Source organism: Lampetra fluviatilis, chromosome 44 (assembly GCF_964198595.1).
Source record: "Lampetra fluviatilis chromosome 44, kcLamFluv1.1, whole genome shotgun sequence".
Classification (NCBI taxonomy): Eukaryota; Metazoa; Chordata; class Hyperoartia; order Petromyzontiformes; family Petromyzontidae; genus Lampetra; species Lampetra fluviatilis.
In genome coordinates this window covers 3,107,763-3,127,289 of record NC_136318.1, presented here as the reverse complement: position 1 = coordinate 3,127,289, position 19,527 = coordinate 3,107,763, and the positions used below count along the sequence as shown (strand labels likewise).

General features: G+C 53.1%; 1 protein-coding gene across 1 annotated transcript; it reads right to left on the bottom strand.

The window, feature by feature from the left end:
• Window positions 1-351: 351 nt before the first annotated feature.
• Window positions 352-14,868, bottom strand: POGLUT1 (protein O-glucosyltransferase 1). Its single transcript, XM_078876473.1, has 11 exons — window positions 14,772-14,868; window positions 12,793-12,883; window positions 11,955-12,098; window positions 11,422-11,554; window positions 10,756-10,877; window positions 9,202-9,261; window positions 7,767-7,866; window positions 5,798-5,856; window positions 3,331-3,498; window positions 2,237-2,293; window positions 352-1,146 (listed from the first exon to the last, which is right to left on the bottom strand). Exons 1-11 carry the CDS (start codon window positions 14,851-14,853, stop codon window positions 990-992), a joined length of 1,173 nt encoding a protein of 390 aa, XP_078732599.1. The 5' UTR covers window positions 14,854-14,868; the 3' UTR covers window positions 352-989.
• Window positions 14,869-19,527: the final 4,659 nt, after the last annotated feature.

Below are 19,527 nucleotides of genomic sequence, written 5' to 3'. Positions count from 1 at the left end.
TCACGGAGCAGTGCCGGGACACGTGCTAGATCTTCTGAAGCGCCAGTTTTTTCTAGATTCATAAAATAACAACAGCAGACTCTTGTCCGAGATAAGAAGCCACGTTCAGAGCCAATGACGTCTCGCAACGCAATGATGTCATGCCGCAATGCAATGACGAAGTAACTTTTTTGCTACTCTTAGGTTTTTTCGGTAAAGTCACGTAGGTAAAAAATTAATAATAAAATAAAATACTAATGAATGCAAAATAACTAAATTAAATCACGACGTTTCGGAGGCAACACAAGTCTCTGTCTTCAGGTGGGACTGTCACAGCTAAATTTACTGTATCAAGTGAAGAGAAATCTAAGAGACAAGATCTTAGCTGTGACGGTCCCACCTGAAGACGGAGACTTGTGTTGCCTCCGAAACGTCGTGATTTAATTTAGTTATTTTGCATTTATTATTATTATTTTATTATTATTTTTACCTACGTGACTTTACCGAAAAAACCTAAGAGTATGAATCCTTGCAGTCACGAAAGCTTCAAATCTAGAATTAACTTTTTTGCTATCTTTTATTTTACCAGGTAAGGGCCACTAAGCTTTATAGCTCTTTTTCAGTAGTGATCTGGCCACAGATGATAGCTCAATAAAGTGGCTTATGTAGACATTTATAGAAGCCAAATACTCTAAACGCGTATTTCCAAATGTGGAGGTAAAAACCGGAGGACCCGGAGAAAAGACCACGCGACCACGGGGAGAGAGACACCGCAAACTCCAAATATACAGCAGGCGTCAGGGTTGGGATCGATCCCACGACCTCCTGTATACCGGGCGAGGGAGTTAACATCTCGCCACCACGGCGCCCCGTCGTAATACACACGTCATGTGACTTCCTCAACAGCAGGGACAGCGTTCCATCGTATATACTGGCACGTTTCCCACCGGGGAACATCGCCACGTCGAGGCGACCGTGGTGGCGGGGAGAAGCTCCGAGCGGCGGCGGCGTCACAGCTCGTTCTTGTGCCGCGTGGCCCGGATCTCCCGGTACGCCGCCCTGCGCTCGGGTTTGTACTTGAGCAGGGAGGCGTAGCGCTGCAGGAGGCTCCGCCAGTAGCAGGAGACGTCCTCCATCCTCAGGTGATCCAAGATGAACTTCTGCCCCCTGAGAGTGGAAAGAACGATTTCAACAAGATTTTAAATCAGCCCAAAAAAATATATGCAAGTTTGTTCTCCTATAACGTGTTGTATTCATAACGTGAATTGGATATAACGCAATTGAGTGAATAGAACTAAGTCACGCGAGTTTCAATAAGCGGTTGTACGGCTGCCTTGGCGTAGCATTAAACAAGGCGGGATGCTGCTGGATGCTTATCGATGCTACCCACGCACCTCAGTCTTTGTTCAGCCTGCGTACGCATCTCACGTTTTGTCGTGGACTGCGCTTTACACTATACAATTCATCATAACGTAATCTTTCCACAGTGCGGTGTTCTTCAAGGAACGCAACTACCGCGTCATAGGAGAAGACTGTAGTTATGTGACGTCATCTTCCAAGGTCCATTCCGTGACACAGGGTGGGGTGCGGTGCCAGCTGCAGATGTGGCTCTGTGTGGAGGGGTGTTCATTCGTGACAACACGACTCGCAAAGCAGAAATGCAGTCAGGGTTTTTGTAAATGACCCATTCAAGGAGTTGGCCAAATATCCCAATATTGAACCATAGCGCTTGGGCCTTTGTTGGCACCGGTTCGGGCTGCCTTCCTGTTTGTACGTTGAACTTCTTTCGCACCGTACGTAACCAACCGCGCTATTCGAAGGTGCGAGGGAAGGACAACAAACTAATCACAAAAAGCAGTTCGAAAGAAATGAGTTTGTCAATGTAGATGATTTAATAGTGCATAGCTCCAGTGGCTTCCTAATATCGGAAGAGCGTTCCAGACGGCCGCACAAGCGCATCTGAACGCGCACGATGCAGTCACCGTCTTTGTTCAATGGCTATCCAAAAGCCGCTGCGAAGATGACCGGAGTTCACACGATGGTCGATGCTTCTTGATGAGATCAGCAAGGTATTGCGGTTCATTTGTGGCAAGCACTTGATGTGCAATGATTGCAACCTGCTGTGATTTCTCGCGCCTCTGAATCGTTCCCCCTCTCCGAGAGTGAAGGCAAGCTGCACACGTTACGTCTACGTTACGAATTAACGCTCGGAATGGACTTTGTTGTCGGTGTATGGGGAAAAAATGTACGCGCTCACCTTTCGGCAATTTCCCGTGCGACGTCATCATTGTTCTTCACAAACTCCAAGACCTCCCTGAAATAAATGGGGGGAAAAGAACGTGCTTGCTTGTTCACGCCATGAGATGATGCCGACACAACGCATGGTTTGTAATGAGATGAGATTTAGGCCAGTTGGAGCTACCAAAGCATGCAAACAAGAGATTTTACGCGAGATTGTTGTCCGTGTTCTTGATCAACTATTTTTTATCTTGCCAGGTAAGGCCCACTGAGCTATATAGAAATGTTTTAGAAGCAACTTGGTCACAAATGATAGCTCAACGTATGTTGAACTGTATGTATGTTGAACTTCTTTTGCACCGTACGTAGTCAACCGTGCTAATCGAAGTGGCTCATCATGTGGAAATGTATAGCAGTCAAATACTCTAAACACACGTTTCTAAATATGGAGGGAAAAACCGAAGGACGCGGATAAAAATCCAGGCGACCATGGGGAGAGAGAGACACGCAAACTCCAAATATACAGCAAGCGTCCAGGTCGGGATCGAACCCACGACCTCCTGTATACCAGGCGAGGCAGTTAACATCTCCTAGCCACCGTGATGATGATGAGAGACACCGCAAACTCCAAATTTACAGCAGGCATCAGGGTCGGGACCGAACCCACGACCTCCTGCATACCAGGCGAGGTAGTTAACATCTTCTAGGCACTGTGATGATGATGATGAGACATCGCAAACTCTAAATATACAGCAGGCGTCAGGGTCGCGATCGAACCCACGACCTCCTGCATACCAGGCGAGGTAGTTAACATCTCCTAGCCACCGTGATGATGATGAGAGACACCGCAAACTCCAAATTTACAGCAGGCATCAGGGTCGGGACCGAACCCACGACCTCCTGCATACCAGGCGAGGTAGTTAACATCTTCTAGGCACTGTGATGATGATGATGAGACATCGCAAACTCTAAATATACAGCAGGCGTCAGGGTCGCGATCGAACCCACGACCTCCTGCATACCAGGCGAGGCAGTTAACATCTCGCCACCGTGGCGCCCTCAAACCCCTTCAGCGTTGCTGGCGACCGTTGCGTGTGCGTCTCTCTCTCTCACCGGACGTCGGAGAGATCCTGCTGTACGGGCACGTAGTGCACCCAGGGCCTCAGCTGCTGGTAGAAGAACTCATGCCAGTCGTCGCCTACGTGTAGCACGAGCGAGCCGCACAGGAAGAGGTGCTTGTAGCGGAAGCTCGCCGCCACGCCGCGGAAGTTGAACAGGTACCTGTGCGCACGTCAACAACGCCGTTCGCTTTCTCACTCTCCCTCCCGTTACTTCGCCAGCGAAAAATAAGTTACACACTTTCCCGTGCGTGTGTGTGCGTGCGTCCGTATGATGTCGGGCGTGGTGCTGGCCACCCACCCCCTCGTGTACCGTTCCGGCCTTCATAGGTGCTCGCTAACACCACTTGTCCCTACAGTCTGTTAAGGCTATACAGGGGATCTTTGTCTTTGTATGGATGTTGAACTTCTGTCCCACCGTACGTAGCCAACCGTGGCCAATCGGAGGTGCGGGGTAAGGACATCAATACGGGGAGACAACAAGACTTTGTTGAGGGCACGCTGGGGTTGAGTGTAAGGGGACACGGGACCACGTCCATAGAAGTACAGGAAAACATTTCCCAACGCGGCTCAATCGAATGCATCTTTCAGCTCTTCACGGTTTACCTTGAGGTCTGTTTTCAGGAACACGGGGGTGGCAGAGCCATCCATAGAGGGGGCCTGGGGCAAATCATGCCGTTTGGCCACCCCCCCCCCCCACCGCGCCTTCAAACTAAACCAGAAATATTAAATTTGAGACCCATCCCCATGTCTCACGGAGAGGGTCCTTGCCCATTAACAAACGTGATCTGACCACCTTTGCCCGGTCGTTCGCTCCCTTAACCCCGTAGCAACCGTGAGGGTCGCGTACTTGCGGCGGCGAGTTTCAGCTGGCCAATAAACTCGGCGTCAAACTCGTTTCTTTGTTGCGTTCTGCTCCCCCACCCCCCCCCGCGCCACTGTCTTGAGATGCCACGTCGCTCCGGCATGAGAGGCCAGGAGCCACCGGTGCAACTTCACAACAACCCTTTATAGTAGTAGGTTTTTACCCTTTCAACTGGTACAAAAACTGACACCTTTATACAAGGCATCATGTTTGCAATAACCACAACACAAGCAGTCAAAACGAAAACAAAAAGAAACAACTCTGATAATGATAAGTTGAGTTGTACGCCTTTTGGCATCATCTGGTCCAACACCAATGGAGACTAGGATCTAAGAAAAGCTGTCTCGGGTGTGGACCAATCAACGTCAAGGACAGTGCATATCATTATCATTATCAGAGTTGTTTCTTTTTGTTTGCATTTTGACTGCTTGTGTTGTGGTTATTGCAAACATGATGCCTTGTATAAAGGTGTCAGTTTTTGTACCAGTTGAAAGGGTAAAAACCTATTACTATATTTTGCCACTGGTAAAGGAGATGTCTCATAGAACAACCCTTTACATACAAGCTCACTGTGAAAGCTGTCCACGACAGATGAGTTTCTCACCCGGCCGTCCCCTGCACCACCGCGCCCGCACCTCCACTCCCATCCGCCCGCGCCCCGGGTAACCGCACATGTGGCTACGACTGTTTTTTTCCGACAAAACTCAAGAACAAAATCGCTCACGACCCTTAAACAATCCCCGCTATGACCTGGCTATGCATCTGCATCACACAACTTTATCGTACTTTACCATCACTATATGCATGAATCAACACAAGCTGACTGAAGAACAAATATGTATTCATATAAACGTTACCCACATGTAAACATATCACTTGCCGTCCCTTCACTAAATGTATTTGCTCACAAACCAATGTTTATCTTATTTACAGATGTTATATTAGCTTACATAACCGTATGAGTAATTACGTTAATATCAATCTCAACTTACTCGATCGGCCCTGCAAACAATTCTTCCCGATTGCAATACTCACTACCACCAATTACGTACAGGGACTCCTCTACTTACGAACATTCCACTTACGAACTTTCAGAGATACGAACTTTCAGAGATACGAACACACCTGTCCGAATGTCCAGTTGCCTGTTTGGATATAGTCGTAAGTTCAACCGCCACGCATTAGATGGCGGTGGTTGGCATATACACCTGCAGAACGTGAAGAACCAGTGGCATCTACGTCTGCAGGAAATTATACAACTTATAAAGCCATTCCCCGTGTTTAGTGTACATGCCGTACAACGTGCTCGGAATCGACAGGAGTAAAGTTGGACTTACGAACAAATCTACTTAAGAACAGACCTCTGAAACCCAACTCGTTCGTAAGTAGAGGATTCCCTGTATTCGCTACAATTACTAACGATTGAACACTTCCGATTGTGGGCCGCTGATTCACCGGGCCACATCATTGATGAATCGGCACAGTCTACCAACCACCCCAACGCGAGCAAAAGATACCGACTGCTTAATCGTTCACAGCTCAGACGTGGCTGTGCGTGCGGCGTGGTGTGAGGCTGTGGTGTGCGTCACTTCATTACTTGTACTGGCAGTGGTCAACCAGGCCGATTTCCTTCGTCGGTGGCATTCCCAGCGTGTCCTCGAGTGGCAACAGAAAGGTATGGCACAAAGGCGTTCGTGTAAAGTTAACAATAATCAGTTTAACACGTAGGCTTTCACTTCCAATATTATCCATAACACTGGTCAACACACTTTTTCTGGCATAAGGTATTCCAACGGGTTTAAGGTAATTTTGGGGTGCTGATTCCAAATCTGGCATCAGTTTTTGCCTATCAGGTTTTTGAGATATCAAATGTTGCATTTTCAATAAAAACTGCAGAAGAAAAATATTAAATAAATGTGGATATCTACATAAAATGATATTATAAACACACTATCCTAAAAATACAGCACCATATTTTAACACTAAAGCAGTCACTGACTCGCAACAACTTGCAATCATAAGTGACAGAGTTAATTTCAGGTAAAATCAATGAAAATGGGGTATGCTGATAGCATCAAAATGATGTGATAGAGCAAATCTGAGATCAGATTTGGAATCAGCATCCTGAAATTAGTCTAAAACAGCTGCAAAAGTCCAGGCCAGAAAAAAGTTTTTTTTTTTGTTGACCAGTGTAATAGAGGTTTTTTTTGGGTTGGATCGCGTAAATATGACAGCGTGATAAATATAAACAGGAGTATTTCTCCACAGATCTGGCTGTCGCCTGATGATGCTAGTTGCAATTCCCTTCGAAACGTCACGGTACTCGAATGGTAAATGTTGTGGGTTTACTCTCCAACACACCGGTGTGCTGTACTAGTAGAGAATTGCCACGTTCTGTTGACGTGATAAATCTTACTAATTGGCTGTGTCGGGCGGTGGCGGGTTTAATGACACATTTATATTCACGCGATCTAACCACAAAAAAACTCTAATTATGGTTAATAATAATCATTGTACTCTCATGATAACGATTCTTATAATGATACTTGCAAACATGTTGCGCCCACAAAGGAACGAAGCGTCTCATAATGCAGTTGTTGAGCCTACAGGTCACACGCGAGCGGTGTTCTTCATTGCAAGAACCCGCGGGCCACTGGCCGTCCCTGGTGGCCCTTTGGAACGGCCCAGAGGTCGCAAACGGGTTTTGATTCCTTACCCGTACCCGGCCGCACCAGGGTCACAAATGGGTACCCGTACCCGTACCCAGCTGGGTACGGGTACCCGTTCCCTACCCGAAATGAGTGACAAACGGTTACTCAAAAGTGACTCACGGCCTACCCGTACCCGGCCGCACCAGGGTCGCAAACGGGTACCCGTACCCGGCCGGGTACGGGTAGCCGGGTATTGGGTAGGGTACGGGTATCGGGTACCCGGTTGCGACCTCTGCCCCAGCCCATCTCAAAATTCGTGAAGAAACACTGCACGAGAGGCAGCTGCCTCTGTGTGGCACATGGTGAACACAGCGACGGCCTGCAAGGGGCCATCTGTTTCCCCAGTCGCATTGTGGCTTTGACCAACTGAGTAGTCGGCGAGTTGCACAATTCAAACGTGGACAACGTCTCACCGTTTTTTTTTTCGAATAGCGTCACGGGGACCCTTGACGTCCACTGTGATGTTTAGGCACAAAAAACAAAAGAAGCCGATTGGAGTTTTTAGTCGAGACACCGACTTCGTTGTCCCCAGCTCAAAACCATCCAACCCGCTCCCTGGCTCGGTGGTGGGGCAAGCGGTTTCGCAATCGCAAGGTTTGCGAGTTCAAATCCCGAGTTGGGGCGGTTGACTCATCCCTTCCTCCAGGATCGATAAAATAGGCGCCGCTTTGTGAGGAGGTCCAACAGTGGTGGTCCTGTCAATAGACTCGCTCCTGCCTAGGGAATGAGGAATGTCCACCACTAGCTGGGCAGGGCTGCGAACGGGACGTCACCACCGATGCCTCGATGCTCTTTTGAGCGCAGGAAATCACTCTGACTTTGTGAGGGGCTGAGGGCGCAGGCTCCAGTCCGCACCTTGTCCGACTTCCACGCCTGGTTTTTGGTGTAGGCGGCATCCACGAGTTTGGGCTCACGCCGAGACAGCAGCACCAGGGGGTCTCGCTCCGCACTCGTCCTGCAGCAGCAGCAGCAGCAGCAGTAACAGCAGCAACAGCAGCAGCAGCAGCAGCAGAAACAGCAGCAGCAACAGCAGCAGCAGCAACAGCAGCAGCAGCAACAGCAGCAGCAACAACAGCAGCAACAGCAGCAGAAACAGCAGCAGCAACAGCAGCAGCAACAGCAGCAGTAACAGCAGCAACAGCAGCAGCAGCAGCAGCAGCAACAGCAGCAGCAACAGCAGCGGCAACAGCAGCAGTAACAGCAGCAGCAGCAGCAATAGCAGCAGCAACAGCAGCAACAGCAGCAGCAACAACAACAGCAGCAACAACAACAGCAGCAACAGCAGCAGCAGCAACAGCAGCAACAACAACAGCAGCAACAGCAGCAGTAACAGCAACAACAGCAGCAGCAACAACAGCAGCAGCAACAGCAGCAACAGCAGCAACAACAGCAGCAGCAACAGCAGCAACAGCAGCAACAGCAGCAACAGCAGCAATAGTCGGTCAATATTACCGCGTGTCCCAGTTCCCCGTGGCTTTTGAAATTGTCAATCGTAATTTATTTTTGGGTTAGCCCACATTATGAACATAAATGTGCCCTTAACTCACCACCACCACCCGACACCGCCAATTAGTAAGGTTTGTCACGTAAACAAAACGTGGCAATTAGTTTTTAAATCCACGTGGTAACCTACAACCATATAAAAGACCTTTATAAACTCATTGATCTAAACAATCTGGTTTCCAAGATTAACAAGCGAGCGTGAACAAATTCTGTTATGCACGCAAAGCGTCTGTTGATTTTTTTTATTTATTCGCTTGCAGTTACCAGCTAGTTAGGATGATACCTCACAATTTGGACACTTGGTTCAAATATTGATGCTTATTTTATGCATGCAATTATTTCTCAGAAACCATGTTTGGGTCAGCCAAGGCAAAATCCACCAAAGGAGCACAGTAACCAAAAAAGTTTGAGAACCACTCGTGTGATGCACTCAAAACTCACTGATTGTTCCAGAGCTCACCCACGACCCCTTAATCTCCCACTCATAACCGCCATCGTTATTTTTCCCTCTTCATATTCTCATTATATGGCTATCACTCATTAACCCCCGTTCATTCAATCCATTCATCATCACTTACCGTCACAAGTTTGCTTTCACCCAATTCATGCAGCATCGCCACAGATTTGCCCCAATGCTTCCTCCCATCTATTTCATTCCACCTCATCTCCACCACTGCATTCGTACGTCGCACCGTTGTTCATTCTGTGGAAAGCGCCTTGGACAAGGGCTTTAAGAGAAGATACAACCGTAAGAACCGTGGTTTGTCGCCGTATCGCGGTTGCCCACCTGGAGCCGCGGAAAAACCCCCGAGTCTTCTTCTTCTCCCAAGGCCACCGTGCTGCAGTCCTGACAACAGTTTTTTGATGAACGTTAAGGCGAGAGAAGAGCCGGTAAGGTCAGATGTGTGCACGCACACACACACACACGTGCACAACAACAACAATGGCGGCCGCCGTTCACCACTAAGCTTCCCACACACCTCCCCGCCACGCTGCCCCACCCCCCGTTCATTATTTTATTAAGAACGAGAGTCGCTCCCTCTTGTCTGGCAGTCTCCTGCCTTGAGTGGAGGACTGTCCACCCTTCGAGGCGACTGCAGCCTGGACCAGTCCACTGAAGGTCCTCCCCTATTCCAGAGAGGTCCAGGCGGTACCCGGTCCAGCTCTCCCCGACAGGGGATTGACAGCCTCTCCTCCTCCTCCTCTGCAGCAGCAGCAGCAACAGCAGCAGCAGCAACAGCAGCAGCAGCAGCAGCAAGTGTTCGGACATTCCCCACGTGGCCAACCGCAGTGGTTTCCGGCTGTTTCTCGAGGAAAAAGCCTGAGGTAGGGGGCATAGTTCAGTCTCCTGGCTCCACAAAACCGGGTGGCAGTAGGAGATGTTATAGGTGCCCGTCCTCCCCTGACACCCATCCAGAGCCCGCACTGGCCTCTGCAGTTGCTGTGAGCATGCTGCAAGGGTAATGGCTGCTTAGCATCAGCCTCCACAGCCTCCACAGCACACCACAATGTTGCGAGCGAGGAGATGGGGGTTACTTTTTTCCCAAACAAAACACACGCACACGTGCGTGCGCACACATGCGTGCACACACACACACAACAGACAAGGATTCCTCCGTATCGCATTAACAGACTGTTGGGGCAAGTGCTGTTAGCGTGTAGCACCTATGAAGGGCGGCACGGCACATGAGCGGGTGTGTGGCCAGCACCACGACCGACCTTCTTTATCTCCCTCGTGGCCATGTTTATACACCGCACCAGGTACTCAAATGAGGCCGAGTCGACCTAGGGGAGGCCCAGGACCGGTTCAAATAATCGTCAATGGTGTTGGCCATGAGCAGGAATCACAACTCAGATCGCCGGGTTCGTAGCACAACGCACTTATCGCTGCGCCACAGCTCAGATGCACTCACACACATGCCTAAACACGAACAGCTGCAATTCGCCACGGCGCTTGTGCCAGGCTAGATGCACTTCTGAGGCCACATGAAGTGTGCTAGGCTTGCTGGCAAGTCATGGGACAGACCCACGTGTTATGGATCAGATGATTGACAAATGCACCACCTGCGCTCCCCAATTGCTGCGTTTTACCGCCCGTCGCTCCGCTCACTGTTGTGAGTATCGCTCCTCCACACTCCGTTGCTGTTGACGGGCGGCAGCCTCCAACTGCCCAGTAGCGTCCTTCACGAGCCTCCTCCACAGAGGCCGATCTTGACACCGCTGGGACCGGTTGTTGGTCCACTCAGCTCCACATCCTCCTGTACCGCATCAGCCCAACTCTACCCGTGCCGCGCCCGTCTAGCTCCCCTCTATCTACACGCACATGGCACATGGCACGCACTTGCTCAGTTCGTCTCTCATGAGGTCCCAGCGTCCAAGCCCCGTAGGGTAGAGGGGCCACACGGCAGGGCCGCCCTCCCAAAACGTCCACGCCGGGTACATGATGTCCCGGTACTCCTTAGTCTGTCACGCACAGAGGCAGACGGAGGAAAAGAGACGTAGCAGAACACACCATAATTATTGGTGATATTGTGGAGGATTTACAAAATCAAAATCTTTATTCATACTGGAGGAATCCGATGAACTATAAAGCTCTTTTTTTCACCGATGTTCACTTTATAATCAGACCCCACACTTCCTTCCATACCTGTCCCTTCAGACACGCAGCCTCCTGGGATTGCATTATTTCAGCAGTATTGGTTCAACAGAAGCTGGAGCCGGTTTGAACCTTCAGTATCTCATCAGCAGCGTCAAGCTTGCTTGATCCAATGCTTGTGAACTGCCAAATATTTATTGTCAAGGACCCATCGCTGCTTAGATTTTGGGACACATACGGGGAGGCCGCCTATTACCTGCTCATTGTGTTACTAAAATTCCCCACGATGCTCGTGATTATTTCGCTTTGCCTGTAAACATAAGCTCGCAAGCGCTGTGGCTCAAGCGAGTTTGACCCACGACCTCGTTTCCCATGGCAACGCCACACGACCGCGGGGCGCCCGCGCCGCACCTTGCTGAAGGAGAAGACGGGACGCAGCGGCATCCATGCCGGCACCTGCGGGTAGTCGCGCACATTCACCACCAGCTCCATGTCCGGTAGCTCCGGCAGCAACTCCAGCAGGAAGTGTTCCACCCCGCTGCACCTGGGAGATGAGAGAGACAGAAACGGCTCGACCGCCAGCACCAGCAGCTCCCATGGCTCTCTCCAACTCCTCTATGTGCCTCTCTTTCTCACCTCTTGTCAGCCATTCTAAATTCAGTTTAACACATAGGCTTTCGGGAGCAATATCATCCGTAATACAGGTTTTTTTTGGGTTAGATCAAGTAAATATATAAATGTGTCGTTAAATCCGCCACCACCCGACACAGCCAATTAGTAAGGTTTGTCACGTAAACAGAACGTGGCCAATTCATTATTAGTACAGCACACCGGGTACGGGTAAGGAATCAAAACCCGTTTGCGACCTCTGGTTTGAACCACTGGCCTCTGCAACGAGCGGCGAGACGCACCACCGCACGGCCCGCGCGCGCACGCACGCTCACCGAGCGGAGAACATGCACGCGTCCTCGCGGTACAGCCGGTGGGCGAACACCTGGTAGTGCGTGCCGACGCCCCGTGCCACCATCTCCTTCACGTCGGCCTCTGCGATCCCCCCGCTGAACGGGGCGAGGTCTGACTCCAGCACCCTGGGGGCCACCGGGAAGTCGGAGACAAAGATTTACAAATCCAACTGCGTAGCCCGTAAACAAAAACATGCCAATTAGTTACTAGTTCAGCACATCAGGCGCGTTGGAGAGTAAACTCACAACATTTACAATCGGAGTACCTTTCGTTGGTGATTGCAACCAGTTTCATCAGGCGACAGTCAGAATTGTTGAACCGACATTAGCATTGTCCCACTGACCAATACATTTTCCTCCTCTTCCCCTTTTTCCATTAACCAACAGCAACAATTTGCAGTCAATGGAGAAACAGAACAAAAATAGAGGCCATTATCTGAAATGTTACGCAAGCACACATAATTAACACGCCGTTTTGATACAATGCCATTAACCGATTGCCACACGCTCAATGCCAATTGAATCTCAGTTGCACTGTCGAACGCGTCACGTCCCGCGACGAACGATCCAAGCGTGTTCGAGAACGGTCCGCAGAGGCGCGGGGGGTGGGGATCTCAGAGAACTACTTCCGAGGCCTTCGAGTCACACGATCTATTACGCCGCCAGGTCGATCCGTCCCGCGACAAGTCCATTCTCCAGGACTATGAGCTCAGGAGTGGAGGACTGGCTCCACCTCCTCTCAGGTGGGGAGTGGATCGATCGGGGGGGGGGGCGGCCGTATGGATATTTCGGCGCCGGCCAACGCCCGACGCCTCCTCACCCGCGATGGCACGAGCAGTTTTTCTGCACGCACGGCTGGTACTCGTGCAGCGCCGTCGTCACCTCGCCGAGGCGACGCTCGCCACGGGAGCCTGCGGGCTGCAGCGACAAAGCAGCCACGCAGGGGAAGCACGCGGAAGAACAAGTCGCCAGGTGTTCTGGCCACTGTGCCACCGTGCCAATCAAGGTGGCTCACCCGAGTTAGTTGTTTACCCGCCGGCTTTACATTTTGGCCCGATATTTTCCTGAGCAACGCCGGGCTGTGTCGGAGTCGTAATTGTCGGCGTAAGGCACTACCACTAGAGCACAACAGACACGTGTCAATAATAATCCCCGATATTTCTGTTTGTTAAAACACATTTTTTTTGCATTCCCGGAAAGCACATTACAAACGTTTAAAGCAGATCGCCACTCATGTAGCTGTTGACTAGGAAGTAGTAATCGCAAAACGTCCACCTTGGCAAACGAAAAACGCCGGAACCTGCAAACCAGTGGTCACCGGGCACGGAGATCGAACCGGTAACCTCAACGACTGCGCTTCTCAAATCCCCCAAACCCCCCACCACTGGCACTATACCACGGCTACACGGCAGTCGATCGGCGGGTCACGTGTGGTGGGGTACATCCACCTCTTCCAACGTTTGTCAGCATGGAAGAGTAGGCCAAACACTCGCCGGCGTTCTCTCGAGTGGAGGCCCTTCCGCCAGCAGCGGCGAGTGGCCTGGTCAGAACTCGAGACAGCAAGGAGTGGCTTGGCGCACCATGACAGCAAACAAGAGATTGTAGGGCCGCACCTTTATCTTTGTAGGGCCGCACCTTTATCTTTACAGGGCCTGCCACCATGCCGCTTGTTATATTCGCGCGCGCCAATCGGTGAATTCATTGCTCACGGTGCCCACTGCCGGTCCCCGAATTCCGGAACCATTTCTGATAACGGTTACCGGTTTACTGGTTGTCGTTTTAACAATCATCAGCACGCATTTCACCGTGTTATAGCAGCTGATACACACACACACGATACAGTAGTTAATGGGTGCAATTCATCATCAGACATGATCTAGCCACTGCTGGATAAGGGGCCACTCCGTGTTGTGTCGTTGAGGGTTTTATCTGGTAAGGGGCCGTCCATAAATGACGTCACGCGATTTTTGATGATTTTTTTACCCCCCCCCCCTCGTCACACGGCGTCACAAAGTCAGACCCCCCCCCCCCCCTCAAATATCACGTCACAAATGTCTGACACCCCCCCACCCCTAGGTGTGTGACGTCATTTATGGACGGCCCAGAAGATGATTTTATTTTACCTGTCATATCCTCTGCACTCCTATCGTGTGCTTTTGTATCGTGTGTGTTGATGTAACGTCCCGACATCTGTAAAAACAAGAGCTTTAACAGCTCATCGAATTGCTTCAGCATAAATATTCACAATTTAGTTTGGCCATACCCACACTTGACTCCACGGGTCAGTGCGGGCAGACTTCACACATCACTAGCCACTGCTGTTAGCCGGGATTCACGGAGTTAGCGCTGCAAGACAAAGATCCCCCGTGTAGCCTGCAACAGACTGCAGGGGCAAGTGCTGTTAGCGAGCACCTATGAAGGCCGGAACGGTACACGAGGGGGTGGGTGGCCAACACCACGCCCGGCCGCCTTTGTCTCCCCCCAGGTACTCATTTGAGGCTGAGTCGACCTAGGGGAGGGCCAGGGACCGGTTCAGATAATCGTCACCGGTGTTGGCCGTGAGCGGGAATCGAACTCGGGTCGCCGGGTTCGTAGCGCAGCGCGCCAATCGCTGCACCACCGCTCCCCTGTACAAAGATCCCCCGGGTAGCCTTCACAGACTGTTGCGGCAAGTGCTGCACCTATGACGGTCGGCACCATACCCAGACCGCAACCATCACCACCATCACCAATATCACCATCAATACCATGACCAACACCATCACCAACATCATCACCACCATCACCATCATCCCCCACCATCGCAAGAAGCCGGCGCAGGGAGCAAAGAGGCAATGAAGGTAGCGACGAGGAGCGAAGCGAAGACGCTTCGTGTCGCCATCTTCCTGCTCCTCCCCCACAGGAAGAGGGCGGGGGGAGTGGGCGGGGGGAGTGGGGAGGGGGCGGGGGGAGTGGGGAGTGGGCGGGGGGAGTGGGCGGGGGGAGTGGGGAGTGGGCGGGGGGAGTGGGCGGGGGGAGTGGGGAGTGGGCGGGGGGAGTGGGCGGGGGGAGTGGGGAGTGGGCGGGGGGAGTGGGCGGGGGGAGTGGGCGGGGGGAGTGGGCGGGGGGAGTGGGGAGTGGGCGGGGGGAGTGGGCGGGGGGAGTGGGGAGTGGGCGGGGGGAGTGGGCGGGGGGAGTGGGCGGGGGGAGTGGGGAGGGGGCGGGGGGAGTGGGGAAGGGGCGGGGGGAGTGGGCGGGGGGAGTGGGGAGTGGGCGGGGGGAGTGGGCGGGGGGCGGGGGGCGGGGGGAGTGGGCGGGGGGAGTGGGCGGGGGGAGTGGGGAGGGGGCGGGGGGAGTGGGCGGGGGGAGTGGAGAGTGGGCGGGGGGAGTGGGGAAGGGGCGGGGGGAGTGGGCGGGGGGAGTGGGGAGTGGGCGGGGGGAGTGGGCGGGGGGCGGGGGGCGGGGGGAGTGGGCGGGGGGAGTGGGCGGGGGGAGTGGGGAGGGGGCGGGGGGAGTGGGCGGGGGGAGTGGGGAGTGGGCGGGGGGAGTGGGCGGGGGGCGGGGGGGCGGGGGGAGTGGGCGGGGGGAGTGGGCGGGGGGAGTGGGGAGGGGGCGGGGGGAGTGGGCGGGGGGAGTGGGGAGTGGGCGGGGGGAGTGGGGAAGGGGCGGGGGGAGTGGGCGGGGGGAGTGGGGAGTGGGCGGGGGGAGTGGGCGGGGGGCGGGGGGCGGGGGGAGTGGGCGGGGGGAGTGGGCGGGGGGAGTGGGGAGGGGGCGGGGGGAGTGGGCGGGGGGAGTGGAGAGTGGGCGGGGGGAGTGGGCGGGGGGAGTGGGGAGTGGGCGGGGGGAGTGGGCGGGGGGGAGTGGGGAGGGGGCGGGGGGAGTTGGCGGGGGGAGTGGGGAGGGAGCGGGGGGAGTGGGGAGGGGGCGGGGGGAGTGGGGAGGGGGCGGGGGGAGTGGGGAGTGGGCGGGGGGAGTTGGCGGGGGGAGTGGGGAGGGGGCGGGGGGAGTGGGGAGTGGGCGGGGGGAGTGGGGAGTGGGCGGGGGGAGTTGGCGGGGGGAGTGGGGAGGGGGCGGGGGGAGTGGGGAGTGGGCGGGGGGAGTGGGGAGGGGGCGGGGGGAGTGGGGGAGTGGGCGGGGGGAGTTGGCGGGGGGAGTGGGGAGGGGGCGGGGGGAGTGGGGAGTGGGCGGGGGGAGTGGGGAGTGGGCGGGGGGAGTGGGCGGGGGGAGTGGGGAGGGGGCGGGGGGAGTGGGGAGTGGGCGGGGGGAGTGGGGAGTGGGCGGGGGGAGTTGGCGGGGGGAGTGGGGAGGGGGCGGGGGGAGTGGGGAGTGGGCGGGGGGAGTGGGGAGGGGGCGGGGGGAGTGGGGAGTGGGCGGGGGGAGTTGGCGGGGGGAGTGGGGAGGGGGCGGGGGGAGTAGGGAGTGGGCGGGGGGAGTGGGGAGTGGGCGGGGGGAGTGGGCGGGGGGAGTGGGGAGAAGGCGGGGGGAGTTGGCGGGGGGAGTGGGGAGGGAGCGGGGGGAGTGGGGAGTGGGCGGGGGGAGTGGGGGGCGGGGGGAGCGGGGGGCGGGGAGAGTGGGGAGCGGTGGCGGAGCGGTTAGCGCTACGCTGCGCTTCGAACCCCTGCGAGCCGAGTTCGATTCTCGCTCACGGCCACCAACACCGGTGACGATTATCTGAACCGGTGCTGTGCCCTCCCCTAGGTCGACTCAGCCTCGAATGAGTACCTGGTGCGGTGTGTAAACATCGCAACCGGGGAGACAAAGGCGGCCGGGCCTGGTACTGTCCACCCATCCCCTCGTGTGCCGTGCCGGCCTTCATAGGACAACAAACTAAGCACCAGTTCTAAATCAATGCGTTTTCAATCTCGATGATTTAAAAGTTGCATAGCTCCAGCAGCTTCCTAATATCGGAAGGAAGAGCGTTCCAGACGGCCGCAGAAGCGCTTCTGAAAGCGATGCGGTGACCGCCGTCTGTGCTCGATGACCAGCAGCCAAAAGCCGCCGCTGCTGCCGCTGCTGCTGCTGCTTGTGCGAGGATGACGAGCGGAGTGCGCGTGATGATGGTTCATTCTCCTTCACGAGATCGGCGAGGGTGTCGTGGTTCATTTGTGGCAAGCGCTTTGGGGCCGTCCATAAATGACGTCACGCGATTTTGGACGATGATTTTTGACCCCCCCCCCCCCATCGTCACACGGCGTCACAAAAAGTCAGACCCCCCCCCTCAAATATGACGTCACAAAGCTCTGCCCCCCCCCCCCAAAAAATAAAACATGCTTCAAATCGCTTTAAACTATTGTCATTGTAGTGCGTATTTAATGTGGCGCTGCACTCTGATGTTGTAGGAGAAACATTTATTAAAAAGTCAATTTAATTAAGTAGAACGTGTTGTCTGTATTTATTTAAAGTTGCGCATTTTGATGTGACGTCACATTTTTCAAACCCCTCCCCCTCTCGTCACACATCGTCACAAATGTCTGACCCCACCGCCTCCCCCCCTAGGTGCGTGACGTCATTTATGGACGGCCCTAATGAGTGCGACCTTCCAATGCAATTCGTTCAGCAACCGGTGACCAACGCAGCTCAGCGAGCACTGGACGGACACGGTCGGGTCTTGAGGTGCCCGTCACGACCACGTGCCAGAGAATGTTGTACACGATGCAGCATGGTCATGTTTTAGCAGACGTCCCCTGTCGAGCAGTGATTTGTTAATCATCGAGCCCTGGCGACACGATGCTACGACAATTGTCGAATGTGGCTTGGGCATCCGAGTGTCTTGAGTGAGTGTCAGGTTGAGGCAGTGGAAGGCGTGCGCGAGCGAGTGAGTGAGCGGGCGAGAAATTAATTTGGGTTCATCTTCTTGGTTCGTTCGGTAAAGTCACGTAGAAGGGAAGTAATACAATAATAAAAATAAAACATAATAAAATAATTCTCACGACGTTTCAGACGCTGTCTCCCCGACAGACCTGGTCTTCACCTGAGGACGGCTGCTTGCGTTGTGGCCGAAACGTCGTGAGAATTATTGTATTATGTTTTATTTTTTATTATTTTATTACTTCCCTTCTACGTGATTTTACCGAAAAAACCAAGAAGATGAATCCCTGCAGTCACGAAAGCTTTAAATCGAAATTTAATTTGGGTTCGTTTGGAAGTGTTCTCCTCCTCTGCCATTATCAGCCCCCGCGTTCTGTTTGCTTGGCTTTTTGACCCAGCTAAACCACCATGGCCTTGGCGAGGAGGCGGTAGGAGGGCGGTGACTCTCCTCCCCCTCGCGTCCGCTCAGCCAAAACCTCCCAACTCCAAAACAATATATAGGGTAGCAGGCCTCCATCGCGACATGTTGCTGCGTCCGTGGAAGCTCCTTCTCCTTTCATCTGGCATCCTCCTCCTCCATGCAACCACTGCAGGTATTCTCAGCGTCACCCTGTCGCTCGGAGGACGGATCGGTCCATTTCAAGCGAATGCGGCGGTGGAGTGAGCCGGTTAATCACGTATGTCTCATCAAAAACCCCGTTGTTCATTTGCCCCTCGTCATCTCGTTAAGCATGCACGGGCTACGAATGTTGAACTTCTTTGGCGCCTGTTACTCGGAGTCGAGTCAAACGTTGATTTGCTGCTCAAATGAGGCTTGAGGATATTGGTGCTCGTGTCTCCCGTGTAAAGCCCTGAGTCAGTATTCATATTCTTAGGTTTTTTCGGTAAAGTCACGTAGGTAAAAAATTAAAATTAATAAAAGTAAAATAAATTTAAAATAAAAATCACGACGTTTAGGAGGCAACACAAACTTCCGGCTTCAAATCTAGAACCCTGAGTCAGTGTTTGAAATTCCACATTCCTGTGGCGGGGTCGAGTTTATCCATCGGACAACCATTGTTTGCACCTACGATTAGCACGGTTGGCTACGTACGGCGCAAAATAAGTTCCACAGACATACACTGTTGACTTTCTCCACAGAGTGATGCTCATGCGATGTATGCTGCTGTTATGACTTTTTGTGATATTTACTTTACGAAATATGAACTGTAAAAAAAAGCCACCGAAAATCGCAACCTAATTCTAGGAGGTACAATTCAGCGCTACAGTCATTCACGTGCAGAATGTAACGGGGACTGCCTGGTTCGCGATGGCTCTGTGTGGAGTGTGGAGACCAAGCTAATTGGCAGAGGTGTGGACTCGAGTCATGCGACTTGGACTCGAGTCAGACTCGAGTCATGATTTTGATGACTTCAGACTCGACTTGGACTTGCCTCATCTTTGACTCGACTTGACTCGGGACTCGAGAGCAAAGACTTGAGATTTACTTGTGACTTGCATAACAATGACTTTGTCCCACCTCTGCTAATTGGCACCACAGTAAAGATTCTAGATTTGAAGCTTTCGTGACTGCAAGGATTCATACTCTTAGGTCTTTTCGGTAAAGTCACGTAGGTAAAAAATAAAATTAAAATTAATAAAAAAAAAATTCTTTTTTCTTTTACTTTTATTAATTTAAATTGTATTTTTTACCTACGTGACTTTACCGAAAAAACCTAAGAGTACTACAATAATGCTCTGTGCGCTGCTAATTTTTTGAGCTTCGGGG